At 45.5% G+C, this 15,311-nt stretch overlaps 1 protein-coding gene across 2 annotated transcripts in view; it reads right to left on the bottom strand.

Moving 5' to 3' along the window:
* Positions 1-15,311, bottom strand: part of zeb2b (zinc finger E-box binding homeobox 2b) — a 77,383-nt gene that overhangs the window by 15,618 nt on the left and 46,454 nt on the right. For both annotated transcript variants that reach the window (XM_053417190.1, XM_053417191.1), the window contains exon 3: positions 4,305-4,556. In XM_053417190.1, the coding sequence (XP_053273165.1) occupies positions 4,305-4,556 (252 nt within the window). The remainder of the gene's footprint in view (positions 1-4,304; positions 4,557-15,311) is intronic.

Below are 15,311 nucleotides of genomic sequence, written 5' to 3'. Positions count from 1 at the left end.
CAGTCTCATATCGTTTATCATCACGTTTTAACGTCCTGTCATAAAAAAGAAAACAGCGACGTGGCACAGAAGAGTTCTGGTTTCTTGTCTCCACCCGCCCGAGCTCAACTGCTCCTGCCTCAGATGTGCTGGATAACCGCACCTCCAGGAGCGCTTGTTTGAGCAGAACTAGTTCTTACTGCCAATCAGGATAATGGCGGCGTGTGTCTGTGTGGACGGGCAGATATCGTCCTGGCACAGGTGAGTCCAGGCAGTAAATAAACGGTGGGCTGCTGACAGGCTCATAAACAACCCCCCCCCCTCTGACATATTCATCCCCTCCACGGTCAACAGGAGGACACTGACTGGACAATCAGCTTAAGGAGCCCCTGGTCCCTCCTTCCCGCGTCGCCGGTAAAAATTAAATCAAGGTGCTTCCGAGAACATGGGGGCTTTTGTGTTGTTAGAAAAAAAGAGAAAAGGGAACGGGGAAAAAAAACCTGCATTGTGTGTCTAACACGCATCTGTTCCTGCTCTGCTGCTCCTGCAAGGACATTACAAGTGTTGCATTGTGAAGATTTGGAGTTTTTTTTTTTCCCAGTCCACAGCAGGATCTGATGTATCCCACTGTCCCATGGCTATTAAACCAGGATGAGCGCCTACATTGAGAAACCTGGCTGAGATATTACAGGAAAGGTTGTGGGTGTATTGTTGATAATAATGTTATCCTGCTTACATTACTCCGCACAAAAGCCAGAAGCAAAAGGATTTTTTATTTTTAGTTGGAAACAATGGGCTTAATAGTTGTGGAATGCTTTCTGAGGCTTGCAATTTAGGGTTGTCCTGAAATTAAAGATTTTGGCGTCTGCAGTGAAATGATAAATACCCCTGTCAATGGCTCCATAGAATAATGACAGACTGTTCTGGAGGGGTATGTCCTAGTTTAAGTTTCCCCTCGCTGGGCTCTTTTTCCCCCCTCGTCTTTTTCTCTCTCTGTACATTTGATTGCACGTCTGCCAAGCGGCATCACAACCACAGGCGCAGTATGAGAAAATAAATGGGCTTTTAACGACATAAATTAAGCTATGACAAAACAAAACAGATAAAAAAACAAAAACTCCTCCACCGCAGATTAAAATATACCCACAAGTATCAGGTATCAGCATGTTTGCACCCCCCCCCCCCCCCCCTTTCCCTCTGAACATGGTCAGAACTCCCTCACATCTCTGTGTCCTTGTAGGCACCGTGTTTGCGTTGGGTAATCAAATTTGGCCGCATACTTTGGGTCTGACGCAAGAGGGATGACCAGTGGGATTTACTGGTCCTCCGTTCTCCCCCTATTTACCTTGGAAAACTTTTGTTATCTGTGGTCTGAAAGGGAGGGGGACTGCCGCTTCCAGCAGGAGGTAGGCTAATACCACATACACCTCTCCACTGCGGCCTCTGGCACACACATATACGTGCACGCACCAGTGCCGGTCCTGAAACTCATTCAAACGGGACAAAGTGTGATCGCGGTGAGCCGGGCGCCTGCTCTTTCAATAGGGAAAGAAAAGCTGCTGCTGAACAGAGAGGAAAAAAAAAAAAGATTTGACCCATTTCATGACTTTATCTCGTCGAAAAAGAAAAGCACGGAGAAACCAAAAAAAGAGAAAAGACGAGGGATTTGATTTCTTCTGGAGTCCTTTAGGCCACAAATATGTGCCTATTCTTGGTCATGGAAAGCATTTTGGATGAAAGTGTCCACTAAATGCTGGAGGAGCGTGTTTTGTCAGCAGTAAATCACAGAAGACCTGAGGCGGTAAGGTACACACCTCCTTGAAGAGCGATGTTGAGGTCGGAGAGCTGACACTGGACCCAGGAGGAGTCCAGAATACCGTGGGCCAGACCATAATTCCACCTATTTTCATAGCAGCTCTGATGCTGTTTATTTTGAAAACATTCCTGCTTTTATGGCCGGTCACTGTTGCTTTTAAAGTTCTGCCTTTGTGCGTTTGGCCTCATTCATCCTGAATCTGTCACGTTTGAGTAAAGAATTTAACAGTTTCAGAACCTCCAAAATAAAGAAAGGTTTTATTAAAACAGATTTTTTTCGTTAAGGAGCTTGGGCCAATTCTGATATTTTTAGATTGAAGGAGATGATAGTAGATATTTTGTGTCAGTGTTCCATCCCTTCATTTTACAGCCAAAGAAAAGTGTTTGCGTCTGAATTTCTTCTCTTGGCAGGGATCAGAAACGCTGCACTTACTCCTGGATAGAAGAGGTGACAAATTAATAAAACCTGACAAAGAAAAACAAGGATCACCTTCCTTTCTTGTTTTAAAATGAGAAAGATTGTGTTTTAGAACAATGGAGGGAACAAAATATGTTTCCACAATCCGATGAACAAGAGTGAAAGAAATGTCTACAGCCTGCGACGTGAAGTCAGAAATCCTGACGCCCTGCGGAGGGGTTTTAAAACGCAGGTGATTTATTTTGAAAATGTCTGTCAGTAATAATGATGTCATACTTTCCAGCACATCGTGTCCAGCCTCACTGTGGGATGAAGGAATGTCAAGGACAATGCCAGACACAAGACTCTGATTGTGCCCTGGAATCAGACGCCGCCGCTCAGTGATAAACTTCTTGTTTTGTTTTTCCCTTCTTACACACACACACACACGCAGCAGATACGTCTCCGAAAGTCATTTAGCTCATGAGTTGTGTATTTAATACGTCCAAAGAGGGCGTGTTTGTGTCTCAGGGCAACATTTTATTGGGCTTATTCTTCAACTCCTCAAACTCCCGCGGCCCCGGGATCAGCTACATTGACTCACGCTTCCGAGACCTGTGTGTGATAGAGTGACGAGCAAATCGGTCCGAGGAGGAAGGAGGGAGGGTGCGAACTTATCTCAGGCCTCAGTTATGTGCTGAGGTATCACTGTAGACACTTAGGCACCGAGGAAGAGAGAGAGAGAGAGAAAAACACACACACACAGGCTGGGAAACATAGCACCCGCAAGATTGGGAAAGAGACTCCCAAATGCTCTAATGAACTTGACTTGCTCTCTGAAATATGTCAGACGCTTTATCACACAAGAAGCATATTATCTGGGAATTGCAACATAGTTGAATTACAGACATTATGGCACCGCAGGTCTTTATCAAATAAACAATTACCGTATGCAACGACAGCTTGTTTATCCTTTATCTTGATTTATTTACCAAACTGTCTTCTCTCCCTCCCCCTCAAGGAACCAACATGAAGTGTTATTTAGGAGAAGCAAATGCTGATACCCACTATAGTTTTTTTCCCTCCCACCCCCTAATAAATGTGCAATTTTCCCCCATATTAAAATTTAAGACTGCTGAATGTTCCCCCGTTTTTCGGCAGTGTGCACAGCCAGTTCATTAGCAGAAATGAATAGCGAGAGCCTGGCTCATTTAAATGGGCTGTCTTACATGACTTCTCGCCGTACTCTGTTCCTGTCACATGCTTCCAAGAATCATTGACTCTTATTATACATGTAAATGGCTATCATAAAAATAAAAATTTCATTTAAGATTGTTAATGACTTTTTGCAGCAGTCTGGCTTCCTTTAATGATTATACCCTGCCCCCTAATTAAAAGTATTTATCTTTCAAGCATCCGTGACTGGGGCCCCTGCAATCAGAGCTGTGAGGCACGAGACCATAAGTCAGTCAAGTTGGTGGAGGTATCACCTGCCTGGGATTAGGCAGCTTGTGAGGGAGGAGGTATCACATGGCGTCAGTCATTGTTGAGGGGGGGGGGGGGAGGTTATTGAATTACTATAAACACTGATACAATTTGCCTGATACAACTTCTCATCTCACATTTCCTGCAGAGGGAATCACGTCTCTTGTTGCCTTTTGCCTTTCTGCATCTCGCAGGCTTCTTTTTTCTTCATGAGGTTACACATTGCTGTAAATATTAATACAAACGGTCTCTGTTGCTCACAGAAAACAAAGAAAATCATGTCTGTCTTTCTAGCTGCTGCAGGAGCGTCACTGGGGCTTCCACTGTCAGACCTGGCTCAAGCAGTGTTTGCAGAACGCTCTTTGGGGTTTGTTTGAGTCGACTCAGGCACCAGATGGGGGGGGGGGGGGGGTTTACGCCATAAGACGATACCACGAGTGGCAGGAGGTGCACACAGTCACAATAAAGTATCTGAAAGTCAGCTTAGTGGTTGTTTTTGTGATTGACAGCTCACCTGGAGGGTTTTTAGGGTTTGAAATATGAACAGAGATGTTTTTATTTAAATAAGAAATCATCTGTTTCCCTTCCATGCCCAAGTTGATCTTCATATCTAATTCAAGACACTTACCAGTACCATCCACTGAGGCACTCAACATGTCGTTGTCGGGCCAGATGTGCTCCACGCCGCTGTCGCGCATCTCGTCGTCCTCCTCCTCCTTGGTCAGCAGGCCGTGGCTTTCGGCGCGCGGCGAGGCGTCCGGGTTGGTGAGGCTGGCCGGGCTGCCCGAGCCGTTGATCATAGGGTCTTCCTCGGAGACGGGCAGCTTGTCGTCCTCCTCTGTCTCCGAGCCGGTCTCTAGCACGTTCTCATAGTTGAGAGCTGCAGCACAAAGAGAAAACAAAGGAAGGACAAGTCCGGTCAGTTATGGGGAGTTTGGAAGAGGAACAGCAGAGAAACAATGTGCTGTGCGTGTTGTGGATAAATGGTGGATGTCGTGGAGTCGATTTGCCAACAGAGTGACAGTGCGTGTCAGAACCAGATTGCATTTCTGAAAGTTTGAGCAGCTTTTAATGTAGTTGATGTATGAAGTTAAAACATGTATATGAGGATAATGAAATCCAAGAAGGGATAGCGACTTGTTTTGGAAATTGAGGTGTATTCCCAGATTAAAAAAGGTCACCCCACATCACTGTATCCTCTAAGGCGTCGGCGCTTTTTCTCTTTCCTTTATTTTTGTTTGTGGGTTACACCCCAATTACAGCATTCGCGACTGGAATTTGCGACTGCACCACAGCGGTGGGCAGACAGCTGTCGAGGAGATGCGAGTCAAAATAGCCACTAATTTTCAGTCCTGCTCACATGCCGCGGATACCAACGAGCTGCACCTTTCAGGACGGCTCTGCTCCGGAGCATACCCGTCACGTCTGAAATGCCTCGCATAGCACCAGCAATATTACAAATGTCGTTACTGTGCATACAAAAGGCTTAACCTATAGTCATTTAGATTATTCACTGCTCGTACCCGCTGGATGTCTTCACATTTGCATTGCCAGTGAACCATGAACATAAATATAAATGTTTCCCAACATATGAAAATATAGAAACACGACAGGGCCTTGAGGCCGACTGACTGCACACACCCGGGGAGGTAGGCTGACATCTCCCCCCCCCCCACCCTCACGCACATACGCACAACTTCAGAACAGCAGGAGCGGGGCCCGCCTGGTTCCACAACACTCAGGTCCCAGACATATGCCTGCTTTTCTTAAAATAGACAGCCTGTAAATAAGGGCTGTGAACTCAATCAAAGGTGGCTCGCGTGCAAATTAGTCACCGCCATCGGCAGCCATCGGCCGCAGTGTAAATCGTGGCAAAGAAGGACGTCAGAAGACTTATTGGGGGAGTGCAGATGGAGCACCAGGCGAGCCAAAAGCATGGCATGGGGACACACCTCATTGGCAGCTTGTGCAAGAATGTTCTGCGGTGAGAGCCAATCATGGGAGGGCCCAGGGTTTCAGCCGCCATAGCGAAGGTGGAGGCTTTTTTTAACGTGCTTCAGTTGAATTTATGTTTTGGAATCATAAAAAAAAGCTACAGCAAGTCCATAAGTCAGCAGGGTCTCTGGTGGAATTCTACAGATTTATATCTAATAGCTTTGACACGTCACGTCGTCCTTTTAATTTTTGCACATAAATAGTGTAAAATATGCTAAACGCCTCACATTGAGATCCTATAGGGAATCAACAAACTTAATTAAGGTAATTTCTGTGTCAAAATTACAGCCGCCGAGGCTGAGAAGTGTCCCTGCCTCTTGAACTTTCCCAGAATCAAGCTCGCCAACAAAATGAGGTTCACGCATGACATTTCTGAAGACATTATACATATGAAAAGATAATCCTCCCCACATCTCCTCCTAACACGTCTCTATACGACCGACTGGTCTGCACTTGCCTTCAGCGAACAACTGCACAACAGGTGCAAATTAAAATGAAAACAGGGCTTTCAAATGTGGGAGGGGAGGCGAACGGGGGGGAGGTGGGTGGGTGGCAGGCGGTCGGGCAAGAGGGGGTGTGGAGGAGGAGGAGGAGGAGGAGGAGGGTGGGAGTGCGGTGACCTGCCTCGAATACCAATCGACGGAGGAAACAAAACCTTTTCAAGAGGTGTGATCACAAGGGTTTAGGCAAGTTCAGACTCAGTAATGCTCCCTGGAGATGACAAAACCCGAGGCCGGAGACCCAGGAGTTGAGAGAGACGTGAGGAAATCCTGGGTGGTCTAATATCTACCTTGGTACCATTGATATTGTGCCTTTTGTTGAGAAGCTGTGTACAACTTTTGAAAGTTAGAAGTCTCCAGGATGACTGGGTCACTGGAAAGTTTGGAATCTCCCGAACTCAAGATTCCCACAAAAAGAAATAAAATAATTTCGGGGGTCTCTCTTTTTTATTTTTTGCAGCATCAACCCTGAGATGTAGAACTTTTCTCAGCAACGTCCCATCAGCTCTGTGTCCCCCAGCTTCTGGAGGAGGGGGGTAGCGGCGCGGGGCTGGTAGAACAAAAGGCCAAGAGGCTTGGGAAGCTATCAACCCGTCACTGTGAACCTGATCTCTGGATGCAGATTCAATGATGGAGGATCAGGGGTCGGCTGAATGAAATTATCTAAGGCTGGACAAGTTTTAAAGGGCCCATTCTTCCCCAATAAAAGGAGCGAGGGCGCTTCTTTTTGTTTACCTCCACCACGGCAACGCACACCGCTCTGACTTCTATACTCCCACGTCGGGGGAAGGAGGAACCATTGTGCACCTTCCGAGGCAAACTTTCAGGGTGCGAGTGAGAATATCCTAAAGAAGTGGAATAGCCGAGCTTATACTTTTATTATTTTTGGAGCCGTTTTTTTCCGTCTCTCTTGTGTCTCAAGTTTCTGAACAAATTCGAGCACGGGGGCGTTGAACTGTCTCCGGGAGCTGCAGTCGACGCAATCTTCTGAACGTCAGCTGTCTCCTCCGCATTCAACGTATACCTCCAGGAAGGCGGGTTGACAGTGGGGTGCTCGTCAAGTCAACTGCGTAGTATTAACGTCAAGAAAGCCGCCATTGTTTAGGTGCCACCGTTGACAGGAGCCTCTCCCTCTCCGAGCACGAAGCATCTATTGGTATTGTGTCACGCAACAAAGTAATTCTAACCTACCAATATTTCGCAGGCAGCACCCCCCACCCCCCCCACCTCCCCAACCTAGCTCTTAATCGGCCCTTTGTGTTGGCTGAGGAGCGAGAAAGACAAAGAAAAGATGATGTTTACTTCTCAAATGCCTCTCCTCTTCGTACCTTAAGTGTCATCCTCGACAAAGGCAATTACGCCTGACACTTTACAAACTGTTGCTACCTGTTTTCTTTCTTCTTTCGCTCCTCTCCTTTTTTTAATCTCTCCCACCGTTTAAGGTAAATAAAGGGAGTCTCTTTGACTTGAGTTTGGCGGATAATTAAAATGACACATGTAACAGCACAATTCTGGCTTAATATTGGGTTTGAAACTATCTGACATAACCCTTTCACAGGCCTGGCATTATTCTGTCACTCAGAAAACGAGGGAGTACAGAGGAGAGGGGAATATTGTATATTGATTAGGATGGCTCGGAGCATTAGCAGTGACAGCCGGAGGGAGAACCAGGGAGCAAGGGAGAAAGTCTTATTAAAATCTCATCATTTCTATGATGAAGATAAATAAAAGGAGTAAAAAAAACAATGGCGGGGGCAATACTTCAGCTGTGACAGTTGTGTTCTGCAGATACTGCGAAGCCAGTGGCATTAATTCAGTGCCGGGAAACAAACTCCAAATCCAAAATGATTGTATTTACAAAGCATCAGGTTTGACAGTGAACGAATGGCTCCATTGATCAAAAACGCCTTTAATGTTTGGAATCATAATCGACTCCTACAAAATAAAAATACACAACAGATAACGCACTTGGTGTGCGACACTGACGACAGTTGTCGGACCACATGCCGCATTCAAAGACGGCCCAAAGTCACTCGGAGGAAATACGCATCCACCAACTTGTGTCTTTGATGGTGACAACATGGATCCAGTCAGAAACCTTTGTGAGTAAGTTATGAGTCCATGGGATATTTTTCAAGCTGAGGGAGAACGTCATTAAACTGTCAGTAACTGAGTTTCCCTCTTTGATTGGTGAATTTACATTTATGTCTTCCCATACATTCGTTTGTTCAACATCCAAGCTTTTTGTCGTACACTGGTGAAAAGTTGAGTAAACAAATTCAATTAAATAAAAGCAATTTGCGAGGGTGCTCGGTTGTAAACTATCAGGAAATATGGAAGGCCTTTAATATCAAGATACTTGGTAATTTAACCTAATTAATCAACATTTAAGCAGCTAGAAATGGAGGCAAAGACGAGGGATGGATATTTCAACATGTCTTGACTCTGGCCTGAAAATCTTCCCTTCATTCAGCAGTGAGAGCAGAGGTGCTACACCTGCGCTCTCCTGAGCAAAGCCATTTCACAACGCCGACAGGTATAATCACATTTATTTAACGCTCCCCAAGTACTTGTCCAGTGCCCAGAGGACGGTGCACTAAAAGCCCTTCCTGCTCCGGTCTCCGAGCCAGAGAGAAACAGAGCTCTTTGTGCTCGGCAGGCCAATGGTGGAGGTGATGGCTGCGGGGAGAATGACTAACACCCACGTTTGTGCTCTCACGCTAACCCCGGCTGACTTTTTAGTCGAGTGTCGAGGCTTAGCTCCAGGTGACACGCTCGGCCTCCTACGCCGATAATGAGCCAGGACATTCTCCCTATTGGACGATAACTGCTTGCGCTCGCTCCCTGTCTCATGAATGTGAGCCAAGCGGATCACCTGGATGGCTGCGAGGGAGAAGGGGAAGCGAGGGCTCCAGTCAGTATGTGTGCATGTGTGTGTGTCTGTGTGAGTGTGTGTGTGTGGGAGGGCATTAAGGTGGAAGCGAGGTCGCTGCCTTGTGGCTATGGCCAGTGGTAGTGGATTCTAGTGATGACCTTTTGTCTGCCATTGTTCCTGTCTGCAACAGTTTAAGCACTTCCCCGGGTATAAACTCCTGTCTGAAACCTCACACCTACAGCGAGTGCACTTACCTCGTTATTAAATAAGCACCTAAACCTTTAACATATCTTTAAATGGCTTTAATGCCATTTCTCAGATTTTTTCTCACTTGCCCAATTTGGTTTATTTTGTCGAAAATGAGACATTCCTATTAAAAACGTGAAATGCTCATTCAAACTATTTTTTTTCCCTTTTTATATATTAAAATAAAATTTGAATTAAAATGTCAACCAATTAAATCAAAGCGGATATAATTTGCTCAATGTCCGTTCAAAATAAAGCAGCTCGTGGAACCGATTTCCCTTCAAACGTCGGTGCTGTCTCTAAGTGAACTCAAACACAAGTCACGCCAGACAAAAGAATCGCAGACGTGTTTGGATATTTTTGCGCTATCTTGTCTCGGTATAATGGTGCGATCGAGCACAAGGGGCAAATCAGGGCCAAGTCGGTGAAAGGACGGTGGCAGAGGGCAAACAAAAGCCCTGAAAAGAGACAGAGAGAAAGAGCGAGAGAGAGAGAGAGAGAGAGAGAGTGAGTGAGGGGTGAGGGCCAGGGAGTGGAGGAGAGGGGGGCGACTTGGGAGAGACGATGAATGGTGAAAACTCAGTGGAGTGTAAACGCAACCTGGGAGAGTGTGTGTGTGTGTGTGTGTTTGTCTGGGAGAGTGTGTGTGTGTGTGTGTGTGTGTGTGTGTGTGTGTTTGTCTGGGCTGAGTGTGAGTGTGTGTGTGTGTATGCGTGTCTACAGAGAGGTGGAGGGGTGTCGCTGAAATGTGAAATGATTGTGTTTGACTGATACGAGTTGTTCAAGACAACCAGATTTTATAGATACAATTTTAGCCCCAATTTTAATGTATAACTTTACAATTTATAATTTTCCTCTTGTTTCGCCTGTAACACACAGATTTTTGATGTGCATAATGAAATGATATTGACTATTAAAAGGCTGCAAAGGGTGGATCATCACCCCTGAAAAACAAATCATGCTTTACTGCGTGAATATTCAAACGTCATCATGTTTCTGACTTTCTGAAATAAATCTAAGGCAAAAACAACATTCGGATCTTTTTTAGTTTGATGGGGAAACTTCCACCACGTTGCCATGCATCCATCAAATGGCTACTGGGCTTTGTCCGCGAGGAGACCCTCGCAGCAGCGCCGACTCTAATTCAATTAAAGTCCCATTTATTTGCCAAGGAGGCCCGAGCAACAGGCTGGGGAGGGCGAGCGAGGCAGAGAAAGCTACAAGGTTTGCTCAACAGCACAGAGGTCCCACCTTTGCCGGGTCCTGCATGGATTCACCATCTGTGCCGGCCCCCTCCCTCCTCCCCCTCCTCCCCCAGTTCACACATGTTCCTGCCTCCAACAAATGTTCGGAGTAAACCCCCCCCCCCACACACACACCCCTCCCCCCTCCTCCTCCTCCTCGTCACACAAGCCAAAGAAGAAGAATAAAAAAGACACACAAAAGCTTCCCCTGGCTGCCCTCAGGACTCCCAGGCCAGGAGAGGAGTGGGAGGGAGAATTCAGAGAAGAACAGAGGAGGGGAAAGGTTGGTAGGGAAGAGGAGAAAAGGGGGGGGGGGGGATTGAAAATGTATGGGTTAGGGGGTGGGGTGGACGGAGGGAGGGAAGACGTGTATATATATTTTTTATTCTCGCTCAGGTGAGCTTCCCCTCCTGACGTTACCCAGACACACGTCAGGCACCAAGAAGAGGGGGGGGAAAAACCGGTTAAAATTAGAAAATTTAATTTATTTGATAATTTCCCAGAATAATTAGAGTTAATATGGGTTAATTAATATGCAAATCTCTCAGCAGATGTTCGGCAGTGAGGCTGCGCGTGACTGAGGAAAAACAGCCCCCTTCTACTTTCTCCTGCCTGGTTTTTGGCTGTCAGTTATTGGGCCATAATTACTGTAACTAACCAAATACACACACACACACACACGCTGAGGAAGAAGAAGAAAAAAAAAAGAAAACGTTTGCTGGGTGAACTGCTTCCAGTTCTGGAGTCTTCGCAGGCAAAGCGGTGCTTCTCACACACATAAAGGGAGACCATCGCTAATTTCCCCTCCACTATAAAAGGCCCTTTTTAATGCTCCGAGCTGAATGAATGCAGCGAGTACTTTAAAGTATTTGAAATTTGCAGGGCTTTGTGTGTGTGTGTGTGTGTGTCGATGTATGAACGTAAATTGTAAAGAAGAAGAACAGGCGGCAGCCGAGGCAGCGACAAGAGCACCTGCACGTAAATATTGAGGAGGAAACACTGCTAATAAAGCAGATGTGTGGAATCTGCCCTTGCACAATAACGGGACAGATATGTGTTTACGTGCATGTTCTCAGCTGAATATTAATGCCATAAACATGCATACATTAATATGAAAAGGGAGTGAGCAGCAACACTCGAAGCTAAAATAAAATATTCCCCAGATACAATGCGGGGGAATTTTTTAAAAAGAAAGAAAATAGCAGAAATGTTCAAATGTATCAGGTTTGGGTTACTTTTGAAGTTTTGGGCCATTTTAATTTGGATTTTCAGGTTTGACTTTTTGTTTTTAAAAGTTTATGAATTAATTCCACCAAGCACAATTTTTTTACATTCGTATTTTATCATTTAAGTACAGATCAATTTGGTGCAATGGACAATTTGCTGGTTTTGAACAATCCACAGCTTCTTGAATGATGTAATTGGCTGCGTCAGTGTAAACTGAGTATATTTGACTTTTGTAATGTAATCTAAAGATGTCGCTCAGATTATGGGAGCCATTTTCCCTATTCTACATTTTACAGACTAAATAATTGCTCAATTAATCTTAAAAAAGAATCAAGAGATTGATAGATAGCGAAGGCAATCATTAGCCGCAGCTCTAGAATGAAATATTTCTCTTGTTTGTATCCTTGTGGGAGGAGGGAAGAGTTACCTTTAATAGAAAGATTTAATTCATGAACTCTTCCCTGGGGAGGGAGGAAAAATATAAGAGCCTATCTCAGAGTGCTTGCCAGGGCTCTCCTGTGGTCAGCTCTCTCCAATAATAATGTGTTTCTGATAGCAGCGAGTGTGTGGCAGAGAAAGTGTGTGTGTGTGTGTACGTGCGTGCCAAAAGCCGAGACTGTTATCTAAATCGTTCCTTTTTCTCTACGCTCTAGAGTCTCTCTCTCTCCCTCTTTCTCCCTCTTCGTTTCCACCCCTCCTCCTCCTCCTCCTCCTCCTCCTCTCGCCCAGTCTCAAAGGGACACCGTGGCTCAATGCCACAAGTCCACGCCCTGGCCTACACACACAAAAACACACACACGCAGGCACGCACTCACACACCTATGTGTAGGACGTGGCAGCAACATGCATTCATAAAAATAAACACACAAACACACATGACAAAACGGCATGCAGAACATTTTTATAAATAGAGGCACACTCTTGTGTAAAATCACACACACACACACTCTCGCACATTTATATAGAGAGAGAGACACACAAAGAAGTGCACAGCATGTTAACACACACTCAGGTGGTGGAATCTGCTGACATGGCCTCGTATCAGGTTAGATTTTGGCGTGGAGTGGGGAGGGGGCGCCAAATTGATAGGCAGAGCCTTCTGTTATCAGGTCTGTGTATTTAACAGGGAACCTGGCTGCGTGTATGTGTGTGTGTGTGTGTGTGTGCGTGTGTGTCCATTTGTCTGTGTGCATGTGAAGGCACCACGTGAGTCAGTGTGGCCTTGCAGTACTTTTGTGCGCAGCGCCACCGTGATAACACATCTGCTTTAGGTTCATCTGTTTATGAATCACTCTTATCTGCCCTGGAAGTGCTACACCGCTCCCGTGTGTGTGTGCGTGTGTGTTTATGTGTGTAAGTGAGAGTGTGTGGGAGTGTAAATCTGTGTGTGTTTCTCTGTGGGCTCGTGTTATTGTGAGTATTTACAAGAGTGAGACGAAGAGGAAAGTGATGAAGGGGAAGAGCTACTTTGAGAATGGATGAAGACGGACACAAATACAGGATACGACTGAGTCGAGTTACATTGCTACATATTCCAGTTACACAATACAGGCCACTGGTAAAGTGTGAGGTGGAAGAGAAGCCGAGCTTGCAATAGCTTTTCACCCGAGCAAAAATCTGAGCTGAGAGTTTTTGAACAGGCAGAGCTGCAACAGATGATTTTAAATTATTTTTAACAGGCAGAGCTGCAACAGATGATTTTAAAGATGAGCATATCACCATTTGTTTTTCTTGTTTCACCAAAGAGGGAAACTTTGCTGCTAATGGATAATTTTTTGCACTCAATCTACATAAAAAGTACAGAAATCTAATCCGGTCAAACACTAAGGCTTCAAAACTTTTCCACAAGCATTACTGAGCCTTAATTAGAAGACCCAGGGCCCGGTATTGAACCTCAGAACTTTCTATGCACTTGAAAGCATAATGAGTCGTGAAAAATGGAGAGAACAGAAAGCTGGCTTTGGATATTTGGTCAGATTATCAGATATTTCCTCCAGTGTCTTCGCAGCACTCATGACGGATTGGAAAATACTCAACCCCAGGAAGCACAAAGGCAGGAGCAGTCACATCCTGACGGGACAGGTGCTGCGTCACCTTCCCTCACACCTCGGAGGAAACTCTCCTCCTTGCAGCACAGAGGAGCCAAATCCAGCCATTCTTCATCCCTGACGGGCCCCACGTGCCTCGTTTCAATAAAAAAGAATCTATAAAAATAAATTACTTGCACTAAGTATATGCAAATTCAAATGTAAGCAATCATTGCAAAATTAATTTTGCCAGAACTGATTAAAAGCTTTAATAAATCTATATACAGTATTGCGCCAATCTGATATTGTAAATTTATTACGCTCCCTGTAAGATTAATTAGAAAGCTACGGTAACATATTGCACTGCCAGACCAGATTACTGTACTTTTTTTTGTTAATAACAGTTAAGCAGAACCTGAGCTGTAATTACCGGCGAACAGAGGCTTTTGATGCTGATTTCTTTCACCAGGAGAGAGAATGAGATCCAGCCGCTAACAAGAAACAAATGAAGGCTTCTCTTCTCAAAAGCTAAGCATCTATTTTGGAAATAAAAAAAAAAAAGAAAGAAAATTAATCACCGCTCGGTTTTTCATCTTTTAATGTTGCTGAGGATCCACTAAGACTGGAGGATTTGAACTTGGAAACTGAGGACACGAATTACAATGTATCCTCGTTTGGTCTGTGGGTTGAGCAAGGCACCAGCACTGTCTGGGTGAGAGGTTCGATTCCCACTGGGGACATCGTGGGGAAACTAGAACGCTCTTATTTCTCAAAAAGTCTCCTTCTCCCACCTTTCACCTTGATTTGTCACCACTGCAGCTGTTACTGAGACATCACTGAGGTTACAGGAGTTTATCCATGACTCTTTCACCTTTCTCCACAGACGCCAAAACTCCTGAGCACGAGAAAACAAAACCAGTTTGATCTGGGCCTGTTTTGCATTCTTGTCCTGCAGTGACAAGGCCATGGCCACGTTTATCTCATCAAAATAGCACCTGAGAGCTAAAACGTCCGCTTCTCACTGCGCGTCCTCGAATGCAACAACACAGAGTTTGTAAATGTTACATCGAGTGTAGGGCTATTGTTACAGTTCCTTTTGTAAAGACGGGATGAGGACCACTTTCTTTTTAACAGTCCGACTTAAAAAATCAAATCAGTGGTAAAACATCACGAACTGGGGCTGACAATGAAAAGACAAAACAGGGGGGGAGTGAGACCTCTTGCTGTCATAAAACTCTGCCAGTCACCAGCTGTTTAAAGGTCGATCAGTTTGTGTGTGTGTGTGTGTTCGTGTGTTCTGGGGGAACAGAAGGGGGAGTCAAGCGGGGACCTCAGATGGACTAAAGAGATCAGACAGGATGAACTGGGGGGTGGGGGTCCAGGTGAGGGGCCACAGGAGGGCGAGGAAGGGGAGAGCGGGGGGGATGAGGAGGAGGATTGAGTCCTCTTCTTCCTCTCTGGTCCGAGCCAATCTGGGGGCCCGGGGTCTCATTCACATGGTAATGAGAGTGTAAAATCACA

The sequence above is a fragment of the Pleuronectes platessa genome, chromosome 24 (genome assembly GCF_947347685.1).
Source record: "Pleuronectes platessa chromosome 24, fPlePla1.1, whole genome shotgun sequence".
Lineage (NCBI taxonomy): Eukaryota > Metazoa > Chordata > Actinopteri > Pleuronectiformes > Pleuronectidae > Pleuronectes > Pleuronectes platessa.
This window is presented reverse-complemented; position numbering and strand designations above follow the sequence as displayed.